This window comes from Ruditapes philippinarum, unplaced genomic scaffold, assembly GCF_026571515.1.
Source record: "Ruditapes philippinarum isolate M1 unplaced genomic scaffold, ASM2657151v2 ctg7617_1_1_1_1, whole genome shotgun sequence".
Classification (NCBI taxonomy): domain Eukaryota; kingdom Metazoa; phylum Mollusca; class Bivalvia; order Venerida; family Veneridae; genus Ruditapes; species Ruditapes philippinarum.
Genome location: NW_026855215.1, coordinates 53,057 through 70,571, shown reverse-complemented (window position 1 = coordinate 70,571; position 17,515 = coordinate 53,057). Strand labels below are relative to the sequence as shown.

Here is a 17,515-nt window from a genome sequence, read left to right as displayed (position 1 = left end):
GAAATTTGTCTACATTCTAACCCACTTGTTTGTATCACATGTTCCAATGTTTCTTTTTCAAGACCAACTTTTTCACACAGAGCTAAAAGTTGCATTTCAGCTCTAAATAGTGATGTGTTCATCCAAGTCGTTGCATGTAGACGTACAATTATGTCAATCTTAGTTTTATCGATAATATCGCTTTTCTGCCTAACAATCCATTCCATGTATTTTGCCCTTTTTATTTTCCTCATTCCAGAACAAAAAGTAACAGATATCAGGCTTGAAAAATCATGAATATAGTCTTTTTCAAATGTTTCATAACAAAAACGGTTCAAATCAGGGATATTACGAAGTGCCAATTTTTCCTGTGTTGCCAAAACATCTTCTATCAAGGTCAATGGCACATTTTCTTGATCATCTATTTTGTAATTACTTTTAAGGATAGACAAATCTTCTATAAATTCATCCCTTTGCTGTTCTATAATACTAAATATCATTTTGCTAAACGGCATCTGTAATGCACAATCAGGGGTATCACATGAATAACACTCAGGTCCTGTTTCATCAGGTATTTTGGCAATCGAAAACAAACGTTCATCTTGTACAAGATCTAGCCAAGTATTCCTTCGATCAGCTGAAACTGTATCTTCGACAAAATAACTTTCTAATAAACCATGGCTTTCCAAACAAAATATTAATTTCGTCAAAGGAATTCTTATCACACGCATGATGTATTGTTCCAGTGCATCTACAAAACTTGAAGAATTTCGAAGAGCTTGAATGTCACACGCTACTTTAATTTGCCAATCCTTCTCCTGTATTTCCATATCTGAAACTATCTTCCATATACTTTCGTCCAGAAATGTAAGGAACTCTTGCGACTGTTTCATTTTTGTTAGTATGGCATTTATACTGTCAACATCTCTGCCATGTGGGGAATATTTTATTCTGGTAAAGGACCAGAACAAAAGTGCAATCAAACTTTTGTCGAGCGGTCTTTTATTTTCTATTGCTTTTAAAATATCCATGTCACACAATGAAGGTAAATCCGTGTCTGAAGACTCAAGACTATCCAACATAACTAGATTCCAGTCCGACATGAAGTTTAATTGAGATACTGCCTCCGAAGATCCTTTATACATAGGCGTATGCACAATTAAATATACATGTTTGCTTGGGTTCGATTTAGAAACATATGTCGATCTGTGTCTTTCAATTATCGATTTTGTCAATAGAATATGTTTTTCATCATCTACTGCACTACACTGAATAATAAGAATATCTGATTGAGAATCCAAAGACCAAAAATGTTGTATTTTGTTTGAAACCTGTTTTTCAGATTTAAAGGTTCCTAGTTTTTCTGTTTGAACATTTTTGCAAAGGAGACTCTGTTGTAAACTAATGTGCATGCTACTGTTCGTGAATACAATTGTCAAAATCCCTTCCTTTGATGTACTACCGCTCAAGTTTTTCAACTGGGAAGATATAAAACTATCAAGACCGCAATGAATAGGTAAATCAAAGTATGCGGCCTTAATTTCATCAGCCTCATGCATTGCAGTTGGTGCAATAGCTCGTTTAAGACGTACTATTGCTTCTGGTTTAAAAATCCATAATAACTTTGTTTTGCATCTGTCTATAACAGAAATGCTCTCATCAACTAGTCCTATCTTCTCTTTTTCCCGTTCTGTCTTCAATACTAAAGATGGTACAAGATCATCACTATATACAGGGAACATGTCTGTAAAGTCATAAGAACGTTCTTGGATGTCTTTAAGGCCTTTAATCCATTCCTTTAACTGATCAACAAGATTCTTTTGTTCTGTTGTTAAGACGTCTAAAAATCTGATATATTGCTTCTCAAATCTATTCAAAAATGGAGGATCACATCTTTTAACTTTTGTTTCGTCCATCAACACAATACATCGGAAAGATTTTGCAACTTGACAAATCGGATTGCTGTAAGCACCAAGAGCTACTCTGCAATTCCGTTTATTGCCTATAACTGCGTAGTTTTGATTCAGCATGTCATATAAACTTCCATATATGTTTTCAAGGTCTTTCAAAATAAGTATGATCCCTTCTTCCATACACAAAATAATTCTACTTAGAATTCTGTAATTGTAATCATCGGTTAAGTCGTCTTCGAATTGGCTTCCAAAGATAACTTCTCTTGTACTTCGACCTATGCTATTGAGCTGTTGTTCCAGTATCCCTAAGGATGAATCGCCACACGTTACAAGCAAAAGATGTCGAGCAATATGATCATTTACATTTTCTTTTATCAAATCAAGTACATTCCTTTTAATATTGATATTTAGGTTAAAGTAAACATTGAAAATTTCATACAATGTTTTGCTTTCAGTCGGAAGACCTCCAAAGTTCCTCTCAAGACCAGATTGAACAACATTTGACACGAGATCAGTTTGAAGAGACTCCTGATATGTACTTACAGTTGTCAATTGTCTTGCAACATATTTTACAAGAGCGTAAAAGTCTCTCAATCCATGAAAGTTTTTAAATCTAGACCTATTGCTGTATTCTTTGAATGACTTTGCTATACCCTGGAGCTCATGTTCAATGTCTTTTATTATGTCAGCATTTTTTATTTCTGTAGTGTATTCTACGGCATCAAGGAAAGAAATTGTTGAAGAAGAGTCTCTTTCTGTTCTCTTTGTGGAATATGATTCACTTATTGCCTTTGCAGTATTATATAGCTCTTCTTCATCCATATCTGTTCGTGAAAGATGAATAGCCCGATTCATTTTTGATGCATCAAGCGACCAGTTAGATAAGCCTACAACAGCAACATGAGGCCTCAGTTCTCCATCTGGTTCAAGTAAATTATGTAAAACCTTTAAAGGGTTAAATCTTGAAACTTCAGCAAGACCAATTTCGTCTAAAATGACTACAGACAAAACACAATCAGCACTATTTGATGACTGATAATTTAATGCTTTCTTAAAAACTTTTAATATTCCGTCTGAGGTCGATGATTCCGATCCTTGAAATGAGACACAGTACAGTTGTTGAAGCGTTTTGAAAAAGGGATCTTTAGAATCTTTTCCCCTGAGATTACTTCTTATAAGTTGCATTGCAAGCGATTTGCTACAGCCTGGCTTTCCAACAACAAATATTGGTAAGCGGTTGTAAATACAAACAATAATGACAAAAACGTTTTCCATAAGAGCCGAGTTACATGCAGTTCCTTCGGGTAATTCCATACGAAAAATAAAATCTTTTTGTTCTTCAACAATTATATCAGCAATGACATCATGGCTGATATCAAATTCGGGAATATTATATTCCTTTAGTTTTGCCCGGAGTGTTTTGCGATAGTCACTGCGAGTATCCTTACTTGAAAAGCGGCAATGATAGCAATGCGCAAGCGATAAAATCATCGCTCTGATATGAAGATCACAGTTGAGAGAATATTCCTTTAATGGCTTTTTATTGCGAAGAATATTTTCAAACCATTTTATCAAAATACTACATCTGTTTACATCTCTTAAACTTACAGCATATGAAGACGCCTCTTTCTGTCTAACAAATGACTGCGATGCTGAAAGCAAATCCGAAAACAAATTGTGAAACTTTTCATTTGGAAGAAGTCCATCTACCATTCTCATAATGTACAATTTTTCATCGTTATCGTTTAGACAACCGAAATCCCAGACATAATCAACCATCATTTCTGGAAGGGGAAGTACTCTATAAACAAGTCTCGATAATTCGTCGTTTTGTGATTTAATAGTGAGACCTGCCGTAGCAATGTCTTTCTTTGACCTAAGTTTGTAAGGATTACATGCCCCCATCACAACTAAATTCGGTGGAATTGGTTTTCCTAAACATTTTTGGTGGCAAATAATTTCTGTCATGACGCCAATACTTTCGGATGTGTTGATTTCGTCTAAAAATAGCCATCGCTCTGTTTGCAGACATTTCATAGACTCGGAGCAGTGATAATCGACAGTTTCAATAATAGTTTCTTCTGTGACCCCAGCATGAATATTCAGAACATCAAAATGTACTTCACAAATTGATGCTAGATAACGTACTAGTGACGTCTTACCACAGCCTGTTTCTCCCATTATAACTACTGGAACGCCAGCTTTTATACGAAGCATAATCAAAACCATTTTTAATAAATTATCTGGAGTCAATGCATAACCTGATGCTATCTTTGCCAGCTCAGAGCTTGGTAAAGGTGTTGGATTGTTTCGTGCAATTTTTTGAAGAAGATTTTGGAGCTCGCTTTGACTCAGAGCTCTGAAATCCTGCAATTCCTTGTTCATTTGTCTACAAAATATATCTCGAATATTGCATGGCACTTTGGATTGATCGCGATAAATTGGTGACAAAGTTTGTATATTCTGGCAATGAAAAACAAACATTAGATGATTGCTATCCTCCCATCTGATCATACCTTTAGTCCTTTGCATAATATGTGTGGATAAATCGTTCGAATTGGGTGTTGTGTCTTCGTCATACTGTGTAGTTGATGCTTGGGTAGATCTACAGCTACTAACAGATCGCGATGCAAATTCTTTTGTACTTGTTGCCATTGCCATCACGAGGCTGCTTTTAAAAGTTTGATCACCTTTATTACCTATCATATCTTGCAATCGTGATACTTTGAAAAACGGACTGCATGTCATTTTTTTAAACTGATCAGCTAGTACATCTAAAGTCGCTCTAACAACAGGAAAAGACAACTCATCTTCTAGGCCAAAGAAAGATTTCAGTAATTTTCGGCATCGATTTGTTGACAAAGGTTTGCACACATCTAAATTGATATTTTTTCTGTCAAGACATCCAATATCATTGAAACTTAGGTATTTGCATACGATCTGAACGGGGCTTTGTATTTCTTTGCTTACGAGGAAATCATCAAATTTTTTCCAAATAAGGTGCTCTCGGGAAAACAGTAAAGCCGTTTGCAATGAATTTCTTAACGATTCATTTATTGTGTTTGCTATTTCTAACACAACATATTCTGTTCTTAATGCAACTGATATCCGTCCAGCCGAAACATACCGTAGAATTAAAAGCTCAAACAGAAAGGTATCCAGTTCCTTTGGGTCATCAACAGTTCCAATATCAATATGTAAAATATGGTATGAGTTCACTTTTAAAGAATCCAACCTTTCAACTAGCCTGAATTTGCGAGTTGTTCCGCTTATATGAAATGTAGAGACTACCTTTTTCTCGATATGTGCTTTCTTGAAAACTTGACTTGTCTTTCCCATACCAGCTAAGTCTGACGTTAATGTTAGCACGTTTTCGTGTTGAGTTTTAAAAATGTTTTTAACTAATGCATCAGAAACTGGAGCTACTGTTGTTTTATACTCATTAAGCTCTTCTATTATTTGGTGACTATTTGTGCCTCTACAAACAAGTGCAAGTAGAAAATTAACGTAATTCTCTGAAATGTGTCCTAAAATATCAAGAAAATCTGCATATAACTCACTTGGAAGAAGTTCAACATTAGCAATACAGTATAATGGCGTCTCTTTGTAAAATTTATAGGCCATTGAACATCTTCTCACCAACAGTTCTACTTCGTCTAATGATGTTTCTTTAGTACAAAATAGAACTTGGTGAGATGCAGGCATTTTGTTTACTGTATTGGCATATAAGGTGATGACAGTTCTTACTGTGTATAAACTGTTTTCGTCTAGTTGAGCTAAAAATAATTTTCCTTTTTGCACAACATCTGTCATTTTGAGAGAGTCCGCTGTCCCTTTCGTGTAAATTGCTTTTTTGTCGCAGGTTTCAGATATGCTTAGATATGATGTATGTAGTGCCATTCCAAGGCAATGTAACCAGGCTGCACTACTCCATGGTTGACAAGATCCGTTTTCTTCAAAAAATGTGTCCTTAAATTTGTTTGCTATCATTTCTGGATGAATGAAATTCAAAATGGTTTGAACGGCACATTCAAGTGTTTTTATGTTTCCCGATTTCATTTTCTCACCAGTACTTAAATATTCGTACATCGAGTGCAGTCCAAAACCATGAATGAAATTCATAAGGTAATGTTTCTTCCTCTCTTCGAACAACTCTATTTCCCAGTTATGAGATTCCTTTGCTAGTTTTTTTATTTCTGCTGAAAGAGCTGATGATTCAACTTGTTTATCGATTAAAATATACGAGCAATGACCAGATGTATGCAATTGCGAATATAGCTCGGCTAGTTCTATACTTTCATCAACGTAAGTAACAAATGTTTCCACTTGTTCTCTAGACAGTTGACTGCTTAGTGATTCTTTTCTGTCTGTGTTCATAAGAAGTAATGAACGACTTCTTAAGTCACTCAGTTCAGCTCTTTCTTTTGTAACAGTTTTCTCATTCAGAGTGTATACTGCCTGCAACTGAACAGTTTGTGTTTTATCATTTAACTGAAATGTGAAAAAGCCACAATCAAGTATGTGTTTCACTATTTGTTTTGTTTGCTCTCCTCTGTTTGCTACATTGTTATATAAGGACCTAAGATTATGAATGTTTTCTACACACTGCTGCACCTTTGCTGGCAATGTTGAACTATTGCTTATTTCTTTCACTTGATCTTCTAAAACGTTTAAAATATGTTGACAACTCAGATTCTGCTTGAGAATGGGGAAAAGCAATTGTTTAATCTCAATTAGACCCGAAACTGTTGATTCTTGTACCTGTTGCTCAGATATATCTTCAACTGCGTCAATAAGATTTCTTATGTCCTCATCCAAAATGTCCCTCAAGAAGTCAATAAGTGAGGAGCAATGTCCTATAGAAGACATTATATCAAACGTTGATTCCGAAAGTTTATTCACAATAGAATAAACCATTTCCAATGATGTCTTTACTTGTAAAAAGGTGTATTCATTCACATTCCCTCTCAGCAATTTATCAAAGGATTCAAGAGCATCAGAAACTGTTTGATCACCTGTCAAGTTTTTCTCAAATACGGTAAGAAAAAGCCGAATAATATTGACTTTCGAAGCTATGTCGCCTATACTGTAAATTCTAGTTAAGGTATTCCATGTGGAATGGTCATATGATATGCATAGTGTTTTATCTGCAATATCCTTTTCTTTATCGATATCTGGTTTTGATGACGAACTGGTAGAATTCATGATTGGTTTACTGTTGAACATATCTAATATGTCTTTCATGCTCTGATTATTGTCTGTTAAAAATGTCTGCATGTAATCTTTATATAATTGTAAACCATCGGTCTGCACCATTTCAATGTAATCTAAAGATGACTGCAAAAAGTAAGCGCCTTTTTCTCCTTCCATATCGGCTGTATTTCCTTCTTGATTTGTATTGGAATGAAGGTCGTGATTTTCAATTGGTTGACCAGATACGTCAGTATCAATTCGTTCCTCTAGCATATTTGCAAGTTTGTCTCGAAGTAAATTCCAGAATACTACTGACTTAACAACAGTTAACAGCTGAAGACAGGTACCTGGTATTTTCTCCATTGATTCCCATAGTAAATGACAGGTGTTTCCAGTAATGTGTCCGCTGTATAAGCTTGCTTCTCTTTCTTTTACATCATCAATAACTTTCTCAAAATTTCTTGGAACATTAACCGCCTTGGATTTAATTGTAGATAGTACATATTTCACAGTTTCAATACGTTTAATTTCATCATTAAATATTTTCATATTTGAGTCTATCAATGCCAGTATATCTTGAGACCCGCATATCAAAACAGCAAACGCTTCTACTTCATATTGCTTGGAAGATATGTACTTCATTAATTTGTAATCTATCTCAGAAGCGGTCAACTTCTCAACAAGAGAATGTACAAACTGAACAATTCTGATGCAAAACGGGTGTACTTTGATTCTTTCTGTAAACTCCCCTTGACATTTAAAAAGGACAGTGTAAAAGCGGTTCATCTTAAAGACGTTTGACAAAACCTGTTTTTCGGATGACAGTTCCACCATATTAGCATACTTGTCGACAATCAAGTATATGATATCAGCTTTAAATCTGCAATTTGAAGCGAGATACTAAAATACACTAAATTAATATCATGGAAATAATTTTAATTATATATTTTCATTAGGATTCTTAGCTATTAAACATCATATATTTTGTACTTTACGATTTGATGACATAAATGTTGAAATATTGGCATCTTAATGTGCCTTAATGCTTGTTTTATCGTATCTTTAATTTCTTTTATAAAAACATATTCATGCACAATACTGCATGAAGACTGATCAGTATTATCATACAAGACTTGTGGCCAGCAGCAACAAAGCACATAACATATCTATAATTATGGTTTTAAGGTTTTCCTTTTTTCCTTTTAATGAACATAATGACAGTTTTATGTTTATCATTATTAAGTTAAGTAATAGAAAGAGCACCGAAACACGAGGCTATCTGATTTGTACGAGGGGCGTAGCCCCCGAGTATAAATCAGATTGCCGAGTGTTTTGGTGTTCTTTCTCTTTTGTATCATAGTCAAACATGACAGCATGTTCCCTGTTGTCATAATATGAAACCCCAGAAAAAATTAACCAATGAACGAGCATTTGAATATGATAGTTCTGCCCCTTTCCCTATCTCTGCCGCCACAATATGTAAACCCCGGCAAAAATGAACCAATCCACGGGCATTATCTGGAGTGTGGGTAACTGATACCTGCACTCCAGTTACCGCACTGTGCATGTATATGTATACGATTTAACTCTGACACTTTTTCAACAGAAAGGTCCCCAAACTATGATACAAGTAATAGAAAGAGCACCGAAACACGAGGTTATCTGATTTGTACGAGGGGGCGTAGCCCCCGAGTATTAATCAGATTACCGAGTGTTTTGGTGTTCTTCCTCTTCTGTATCATAGTCAAACATAAAAACACGTTCCCTGTTGTCACAATATGAAACCCCGGCAAAAATGAACCAATGAGCGAACATCTGAATATGATATTTCTGTCGCTTTACCTTTCTCTGCCGTCACAATATGTAAACCCCAGCAAAAATGAGCCAATCAATGGGCATGCTCTGGAGTGCGGGTAACTAATACCCGCACTCCAGTTAACGCACTGTGCATGTATATGTATACGATTTAACCCTGACACATTTTCAACAGAAAGGTCTCCAAACTATGATACAAGTTGTGTTTGTAAGACGAATATTTCTTTTTTGCTATTTAAAATTTAAATGTGTCAAGTTCCATAAAACTTGTCTTTATTTACATGCAATGTCGGTATATGATTTCAATTTAAGACAAAATACAGGCCACTACTTTAATCTAGCATTGCATCGAACTTTGGAACATATGTTTGAAAATTAAAAGTAAAGTATCTCTCATTGTTCTATCATACCAGGAATATTGTTTCACTTCTTTCTCAAATAAAATATATTTAACCAACATATGTAAAATAATCTAACCTTGTTTCTATCCTTAAAATACCTTGAACGGTGAATGGTTCAAGGAGTTTCAAAACGTCGGAGCTGGTATGCCTTACTTCTTCTGAAACATGTTCCATGAATGTCTCAACCAAGACATCTTTGATAAGGCATTTTTCAAATACATCAGTAACTCTTAATATACTTTCAACAGCGCTCTTCTTCAGTTCAAGTATTAAGATATTTTGTACTATTTTTACTACTTCCCTCTTTTCAATATTTCCTTCAGGAGACAATATTTCGTTCAGCCTATGACATACTTGCTTTATGTCATGCTTTTTTGTGTCCACTTTAATACTGAAACTGTGGTCATACCATTCCTTATAAATCGAAGGGTCAAGTGAATGTATTGTCTCAGTAAACTCTTGTAACTTGGTGAGAATAATGAACAATTCGGAATTGTACTCAGACGTTGCAATTGCATTTAACAACCTCTCTCTACTCTCTCGTGATGCAAAAAGGATAGATGTCTTAGCTGTTCCGACGAACCTTTGAAGGTTTTCTAAAGCTGAAGAATTAACAAGTTTTATAAAACTTCTTTCGAATACTTGCACAAAGGGTTCAGCATGATCCGTACGTTTGAGTAAGATGCCCCAGTAATAGAGAAATCTTCCTAGTTTGTCCTCACCAAGAGTTTCAAGTATCTTTTCTGTCCGTTTTAGTGTTTCTTTTGCCACAATTTCTTCCAATCCTTCTGGACAGTTGCAAATAACCTCATATGTACCAATCAGAAGATCGAAGGGAATCGCCATAATAATTTGAGTAATGACATACGATCTTACATCTCCAAGTGAATGCGACTGAAACACTTTTGTAAGTAGATTAACGACATTCGTTTTATTTTTTTCCGAATATGGTATGGTTTTCCTCTTTATAAGTTGTATTTCCTTTTTCAATTTCTCAACTTCAAATAAGGGGAAAGCATAATTCAAATAAGAAAGATCGTAGTGTATATCACCAAAGCAATTCCAACATAGGCTACGTACAAATTCATCGAGTGTCTCATTCCCAAGAAATCCTTCATGACTAAAACTATCAAGATTAGGGAAAAAAATATCATACAGGTAGTCTTCCGATATGTAAAGTTTTCCCAATTTTCCTTTTGTTTCAGATACTGCATGCAAAATTGCTATCATGGTAATCTGTTTGTTTTCTGTCAAAGTTTGTTCTCCTAAAAATTTTAACAATACCAATATGATAGAGTTTATGTCTTCAATGCTCAAATATTTGAATGGTAACATTTCGATTTCAATGCTTGCTTCAAGTGCGCTTTGGTTCTGATCGCAAATATCCTTTACATGTGATACAATGCCATCGGTGAAATCATTTTTCCCCCAGCAATCTCTAAATGTACATCTTGTGTCCAGTGGAAATTTATGTTTGTTGTGAGTTGTTCGAGAAAAATAACCAGTGCTTTTCTTTTCATAACTATAAGTTAGCTGTTTTACATAATTCAATGGAAACGAAACTTCTGCCCTAAATATCTGTGCACACTTAGTAGATTGTTTCATAGGTATAACGTTTCTACCAATAAGTAAATTTACCTCATAACCATGACAAAACAATACGAATTGTTTTGTAATCAATGAAACCTGTAATGAATAAAATTAAAAAATAAAAAAGTCTAAACAAAAATGCAAGAAAGAAGGGCACTATATTAACCACCTAGACCAAACATAACAAAAGGAACGAGGTCAAATATTTCTATAGTTTAAACATTACCGTGAACAATTTTACGAAAAAGCTTAAACACATTCTGAGCATGCAACGTGTTAATTTATTCCATATTGAGTAATTTTTTTATTCATTTTAACTATTCTAAATCCATTAGTTTATACGATGAAACATATTTCTGTTGTAATTCCTTACATGATATAACTTAACTACAGAATAATTTTCTCTATTTCTTTCAATATGTTGGATAATAGGTAGTAATATTGCAAAAATAATGATTATTTGTTTAGAGAAATTACCAGCTTTTATCCTAAAATCTATTTATGGCATGATGCAATTAATATATTTGATGTTGAGTTTGCAAACGAACTTTGTTGCATTTGCAAATTAAAGTTTAAACATCTTTTTAAAAATAAATTTATTTCAATGAGTGCTGATAACTCATTTGATTTCATCAGTGCTCTATCTGCATTACAATCATAATGTATTCTATGTTCAAATTTATTCTTAAGTCATATGCAAAATCTGGAAAAGGGTGTATTTTTCGGAAGTAATGAAATCCAAAACATTATGATTGCAGACACCATTTGAATGAGTATGTTTATAAATGGAAAATTGCAACCCCACGACCTTGATTTTGACATGAGCAATATAGAATTTATAAATTGAAAAAATCTTTAACATGAAAAACGGGGCAATTTTGAAATACAGCACTTGACACATGCTTTAATATAAATTCTAAAAAATGAAAGTATCCTTAGAAACACCCGAGACAGTTAAAACATGCACATTAGGAAAATAAGAAATCATTTGAGAGCAATGACAACAGCATAACACATTGAATTACAGACTCGGTTGCTGACACAAGGTTTGAAGAACTAAGATTCAGTGTAATGTTTAAAGTGTGCCATAGATGTGTCATTAAATTTCCCAGTCTTTAAGCAATTTACCGCATTTTGATTAGTTCCTTTATATTACAGATAAGTAAATATTGTTTCACAGATTTTCGCGCAAAACATCGAATAGTACAGAGAACACTGTTCAGCTACATACCATCATGGTCAAATATCACAGGGAAGAAACATAAGTAGTCTGATCAGATGCAAACCCAGGGCTTTCAGAAAACCATATACCGGATGTACTGAGTAAGCTGCAATTTGGCTTTTTCACATTTCCCTCACAATTAGATTACAGTTCTTACCCCCTCCTCAATCAAAAGTTAGATAACAGATCTATACTGTAGCGTAAAAAATATTTTATTAGCCTCAATTTGCCTTTAAAATCTAATATGGTAAGTCCAGGATTCCTATTTCAAAGATTAAAGTGCACAATGAAACAAGTATGCTAGAGAAATGAAATATGGACCTACATAATATAATATCCCTGTAAATGTGTATAAATCATTAACATGCAGTAATTAAAACATTTGTTGAGAATGACCAATTATTAAAGTAAATTTTATCAGAAACATCCACGGATTTATATATGAATTTCAAAAATTTATTAATTTTTACCCCCCAACCGCCCACTTACCACCACTGATTTCCCTGGCTTGAAAAATCAAGTCAGTCTGATAAGAGGTTGAAATGTGGACAGTATTTGTTACTCTGAGAGATATGCATTTAACGCTAAAAGACGAGAATAAAGATCAAAAAGGCAAAGACAACGTTCGCATGATGCAGCCACCGACACATCCAAGCCAACAAGCTAAGACACAACTCAATTTTCACATGATATAGAGTATCTGAGATTCCTTTTACTTCTGTACCATGAATTATAGTTTTCTTCCTACTAGATTTCTAGTCCAAGTACCAATGTTTATGAGCTTCATAATTATATTTATATAAAAAGTAGATACCAAAACTTAATTGTTAATGTTTTATACATGTATATCTTTATATGATGTTGCATTATATTTACGTATTTACAGAGTTATACTTACGATATAATTATGAAAGAGATGAGACATTTAAATCTATAGATGGTAATACATGTGTTGATAGGTCAATACATTATAAATTTATCCCCAGTGTTAGCTGGCTAATTATTTAATTATCAATAGAGTAATAGTAATATTGTAAAGATGGCTTAGCATGATTGTTGTGATTATATGTCCAACTTTTGAACAGCTTTACTTACTGTATTTTTCAAAATATTTTGTTCTGAACTTGTGAGATGCGGCAGGTAAAATCTATCCATTATTGAGGTTAAGTAAGTGTCCCCCCTAACCAGTGATGACAGGGTTCATGGTGGAAATCGACCGGGCGGTTGCATTGCAATTAAGATATCTTAACCCCCACAGTCGCCCTTCAAGAATGTCCAAGTACTGGTAAGTCTTTAAACTTGGATAATAAAATATATTATTCGTTATTTTACACAAGGCTAGTCTAATTTACGTTTTTTTTTTTTTTTCTTATTTGTAACAATTGTAAATTTATTCACCTGTTTATTAAAATATCTGAAGGAATAGATCACAGTTTAAAACAAATCTCTATTTAGGGGAGTAAATGTGTAGCAGCCAGATAGCTTTAAATATAGAACAATCGAAAAATTTTCCTTTGAGTTATGGGTTCGAGTCCTGGTTTGGATATCCCGTGGCTGCATATTATAGCCCTGAGCTTTAATTTGAGGACAGATTTCAATAAATTAGGGAAATATGTTATGGTTAAAATTTGTTCATTTTTTAGGTAAAATGTAAGCAGCAAAAACTTAGTCGGTAGTGCTGCGATATAGTATTCTGTGTGTCACAGCTCGAGTACTGGTCTGATTGCACATTTTCTCTTCCTGTAGCTGTATATAGCTCAGAGTTTAATTAACATTGCTCAGTAAAGAGAACATGATGACGAATTTCAATGAAGTTGGAAACATTTGAAGTTAAGAACTGTTAAATATTTAGAAGAAAATGTGCTGGCGGCCAGATAGATCAGTCGGTAGAGCTTCGGTACGGTATTCTGATGGCAAAGGTTCGAGTCATGGTGAGGCTGCACATTTTTATCACTATGAATAATTCGAAGAAGAATTTCAAAAAAAGCGAGAAATATTTCATGGTTTACAACTGTCCTCAATTAAGGAAAGATAATGTATAAGCAGCATGATAGCTAAAAGTAGAGTTGCGGTACAATATTTTGACTGCCATGGGCTCAAGTCATAGTCGGTGGCATATTTTCTCACCCTGAGAAATTCTAAGAAAAATTAACTTCAATATAGCCTGGACATACATGTATGTTATGGTTTAAAATTGTCCGCTATTTAGGGGAGATATGGTGTAAGCAGGCGGCTAGCTGAGAGTTGTTAGAGCTGTTGTATTGTATTATGAGAACTGTTCACTTATGAGGGGATAATGTATAAGCTACCAGATAGCTATTTTGGTAGAGCTGCGATCCGGGTTACGGGTTTGAGTCAGGGTCAGGCTGCACATTTTTCTCAGTCCGAGAAATTCGCGGAAAATTTCAATATAGCGGGGAGATATGATATGGTTTAGAAATGTTCGCATTTGGGGAGAAATGTGTAAGCGACAGGTTAGCTAAGAGTTGGTAGAATTGCTGTATCGTATTCTTAGGGTTCAAGGGTTACGTGTTCAAGTCAGAGACAGGCTGCACTTTGTTATCGAGCATTATCATTTTGATTTTTGAAAGATACACTTTACATCATTTACATCTTTAAATTAACCCGTTTTTTTCAGTAAGTGGTGCAAAAATACTTTCTTAGCAATATAAACGTTTGACGAACGCAAACGAATGCTAAACGTTTCTGGAGATAACAAGCGCACAATAAACGAAAAATGTTACACGAAAAACTATAAACGATATACGATTGGAACGATGCACACTTCAAAAATGCACTAATCATACGTACGTTGCATAATGTACGCACGCACAGACAAAAAAAACTCTTATTTAGACAACCGAAACGTTCACCCTACTGTAACTTAACTCCCAAAACAGGAGTATTTTTACCCTATGTGTATAATACTTAAAACATTTGTAGAGGTCTACCGGATAGAGTTAAACGTTGTGAAACTGATAAGCCCGAATATCCATTTCAGGTGGTCTCTTCTGATATAGTAGGACCTAAAAGTTTATCTGCTTCGAAAACTGGCTAGGTCATTTGCTAAAATTACTGGCAATTTAACTGAATACATGGAGGCATTTTCATCACCAAATAAATCCATTTAATCTGTCATACATTTTTTTCATGACAGAAATTTACAGTAGGCACGGTTGTCCTCAGAGAATGATTACCAACAACGGGTAAGAATACGTTAATTCAGCTTTTACTAATATGTGACAGGAATTTAATACTAAACACATCCGCACATCACCTTATCATCCCAAACAAATGGTTTACAGATACCACGATGACCTCATTAATCTGCTCACAAAACTTGTAAGTCAAGATACATGGAGCAAAACAGTATAAACTGTGTATACACAAATGTACTGTAATATCACTGAGGAATGGGATATTCATCTTAATTATTCTCTTGCAGCCCTAAGATTTTCAGTTTCATAAGTACTTAAATTTTTTTACCCTGATGTGGTGCTTCCCTTGGATATCTTTTTAAAGCTAGACAAAAATGTCATTGTGCTACACTGAAATAATTCTAAGTGACAATCAACGGGCCTTTCTACCCGCCTATTGATTTATTTACAAAAAAAAACGTGATCGTAATGAAAAAGTTACAAGGGATCAAATGATAATTCATTGCCACGCCCGCCAAATCCGATTCGCTTATATTCTAGAATGGGACATTCTGACCTCCCCTACAAAAATTATGATAGACATAATAAACTAGGAAAGGCGGCGTTAAATGAACGCACCCACCCACACTACCTAGCATCAAGAACAAGTGGCAAGGAGTCCAGGAGGACCCAAAACTAAAACAAGACAGAAACAAGGCAGAGCACGGGCAGGATAATCACTTAAATGATACTTAAAAAGAAATAATAGTAACCGGCAAGGAAAATATAGAAAAAGAAATAATTGATTTATTAATATGCCTACAAAAATAAAGGGCACAGGGGAAAGGGACTGAGATTCGGGGAAGGGAAGGACAAAAATAAATAAAATAAGACAAAGGGCAAAGGGAAGATACATACCGGTTAGGATCCCAGCAACATTCTGATGGCCCATTGGCCATTCACTTATGTTTCTTTTTTAAGTAAATTTGTTGAAAAAGTTCTTTAAAAGTGATCACAGGAAAAAATTTTATGTACAGACAGACAGACGGACTGAAGGACACTCTAAAATTATTTTTTAAACATCCTTGTTTTCAAAATACATTGTATAACATTTTTAAAAGCAACTTCTTAAAAAGGAGATAAATCTTGATATAAAGATGCAAGACGTCATACATGATGTGAGTGTAACAAAGAACAATTAGTAATGAAGGTGTTGATAATGAATGTTTATTTTGAATATGAAGTAAAAGATAGTTAAAAGAATGAATAAGAAAAATTCAAAGTTTAGAAGGAGATCATTCTGGAAATATGGATGCTAGATTTATAACCCTTATCATATTATTATGATGGGGGAGTTTGAAGAAAATCCTAAAATGATTGAAGAAGTTGGAGTAAAAATTACAAATTTCCCGAAAAAAAGTATAAATTCAAAAGGGGCATAATTCTGGAAATAGTCTTGCTAGAGTATTTAACTTTCTTACAAATGTTAATTGATACTAAGAAACATAAATATGAATTTTGAAGTACATACATTCAGAAATTATTTAAAAGAAGTTATTTAAAAAAGCAATATTTTTTAAGGAAAATTCTAAGTTCAAGGGAAGAAATTCTGATAAATTTTGTGACATTGTGCAAACCTTGTCAGATATGATGTGGTTGATGACTACAATTTAATATTTAAAGTTTGAAGAACATATCTTAAGAAATAAAGAACTTTTAGTGAAAAAGCGTAAACGCTAGTATCAGAAATCTTGAAATTCAGTCTATTTGTTGCCATAGAAACCGGAATTTTCAACAAGAAAAGAAAAAAAGGATGTGCATCATCTCCAGACTGCCATTCTACCCATATTTCAAGTTTCATAAAAAATATTTATGAGGCAAATCAGCTCATAAACTACACCTGGACCAACGTCAATAAGCAAAATTAGCTCATAAAAACAAAAAATAGCTCTTAATTTGAATTTTATGAGTTTTTGTTCTTTATTTAACTACGGAAAGAAGCTCGTAAATATCAAATGTTTGCTCGGACGGACAGACAGACGGACGGAGGGTAAACCTAAAGTCCCCTCCGGTAAACCGGTAGGGGACTAACAACAAAGACATACAACTGAGTAACACAGAGGGGCGCCGCCTTGGATAAGCACTGACGGGGAATTTAAACCGGGTAATGGTGCACCAAACTAAACTCTTAGCCTCACCATGTTCCTTTAAAACGAGACATTGTAAATAAATGAATCACTGACAAGCGAAATTCTTACAGTTGTT

At 34.3% G+C, this 17,515-nt stretch overlaps 1 protein-coding gene across 1 annotated transcript; it reads right to left on the bottom strand.

The window, feature by feature from the left end:
* Nucleotides 1-8: 8 nt before the first annotated feature.
* LOC132742516 (E3 ubiquitin-protein ligase rnf213-beta-like) lies at nt 9-10,147 on the bottom strand (the record flags this gene model as incomplete). Its single annotated transcript, XM_060730952.1, has 2 exons — nt 9,378-10,147; nt 9-7,965 (listed from the first exon to the last, which is right to left on the bottom strand). Coding segments are annotated over exons 1-2 (8,727 nt in total), but the record flags the coding sequence as incomplete, so codon positions are not given.
* Between the last annotated feature and the right edge of the window lie 7,368 nt (nt 10,148-17,515).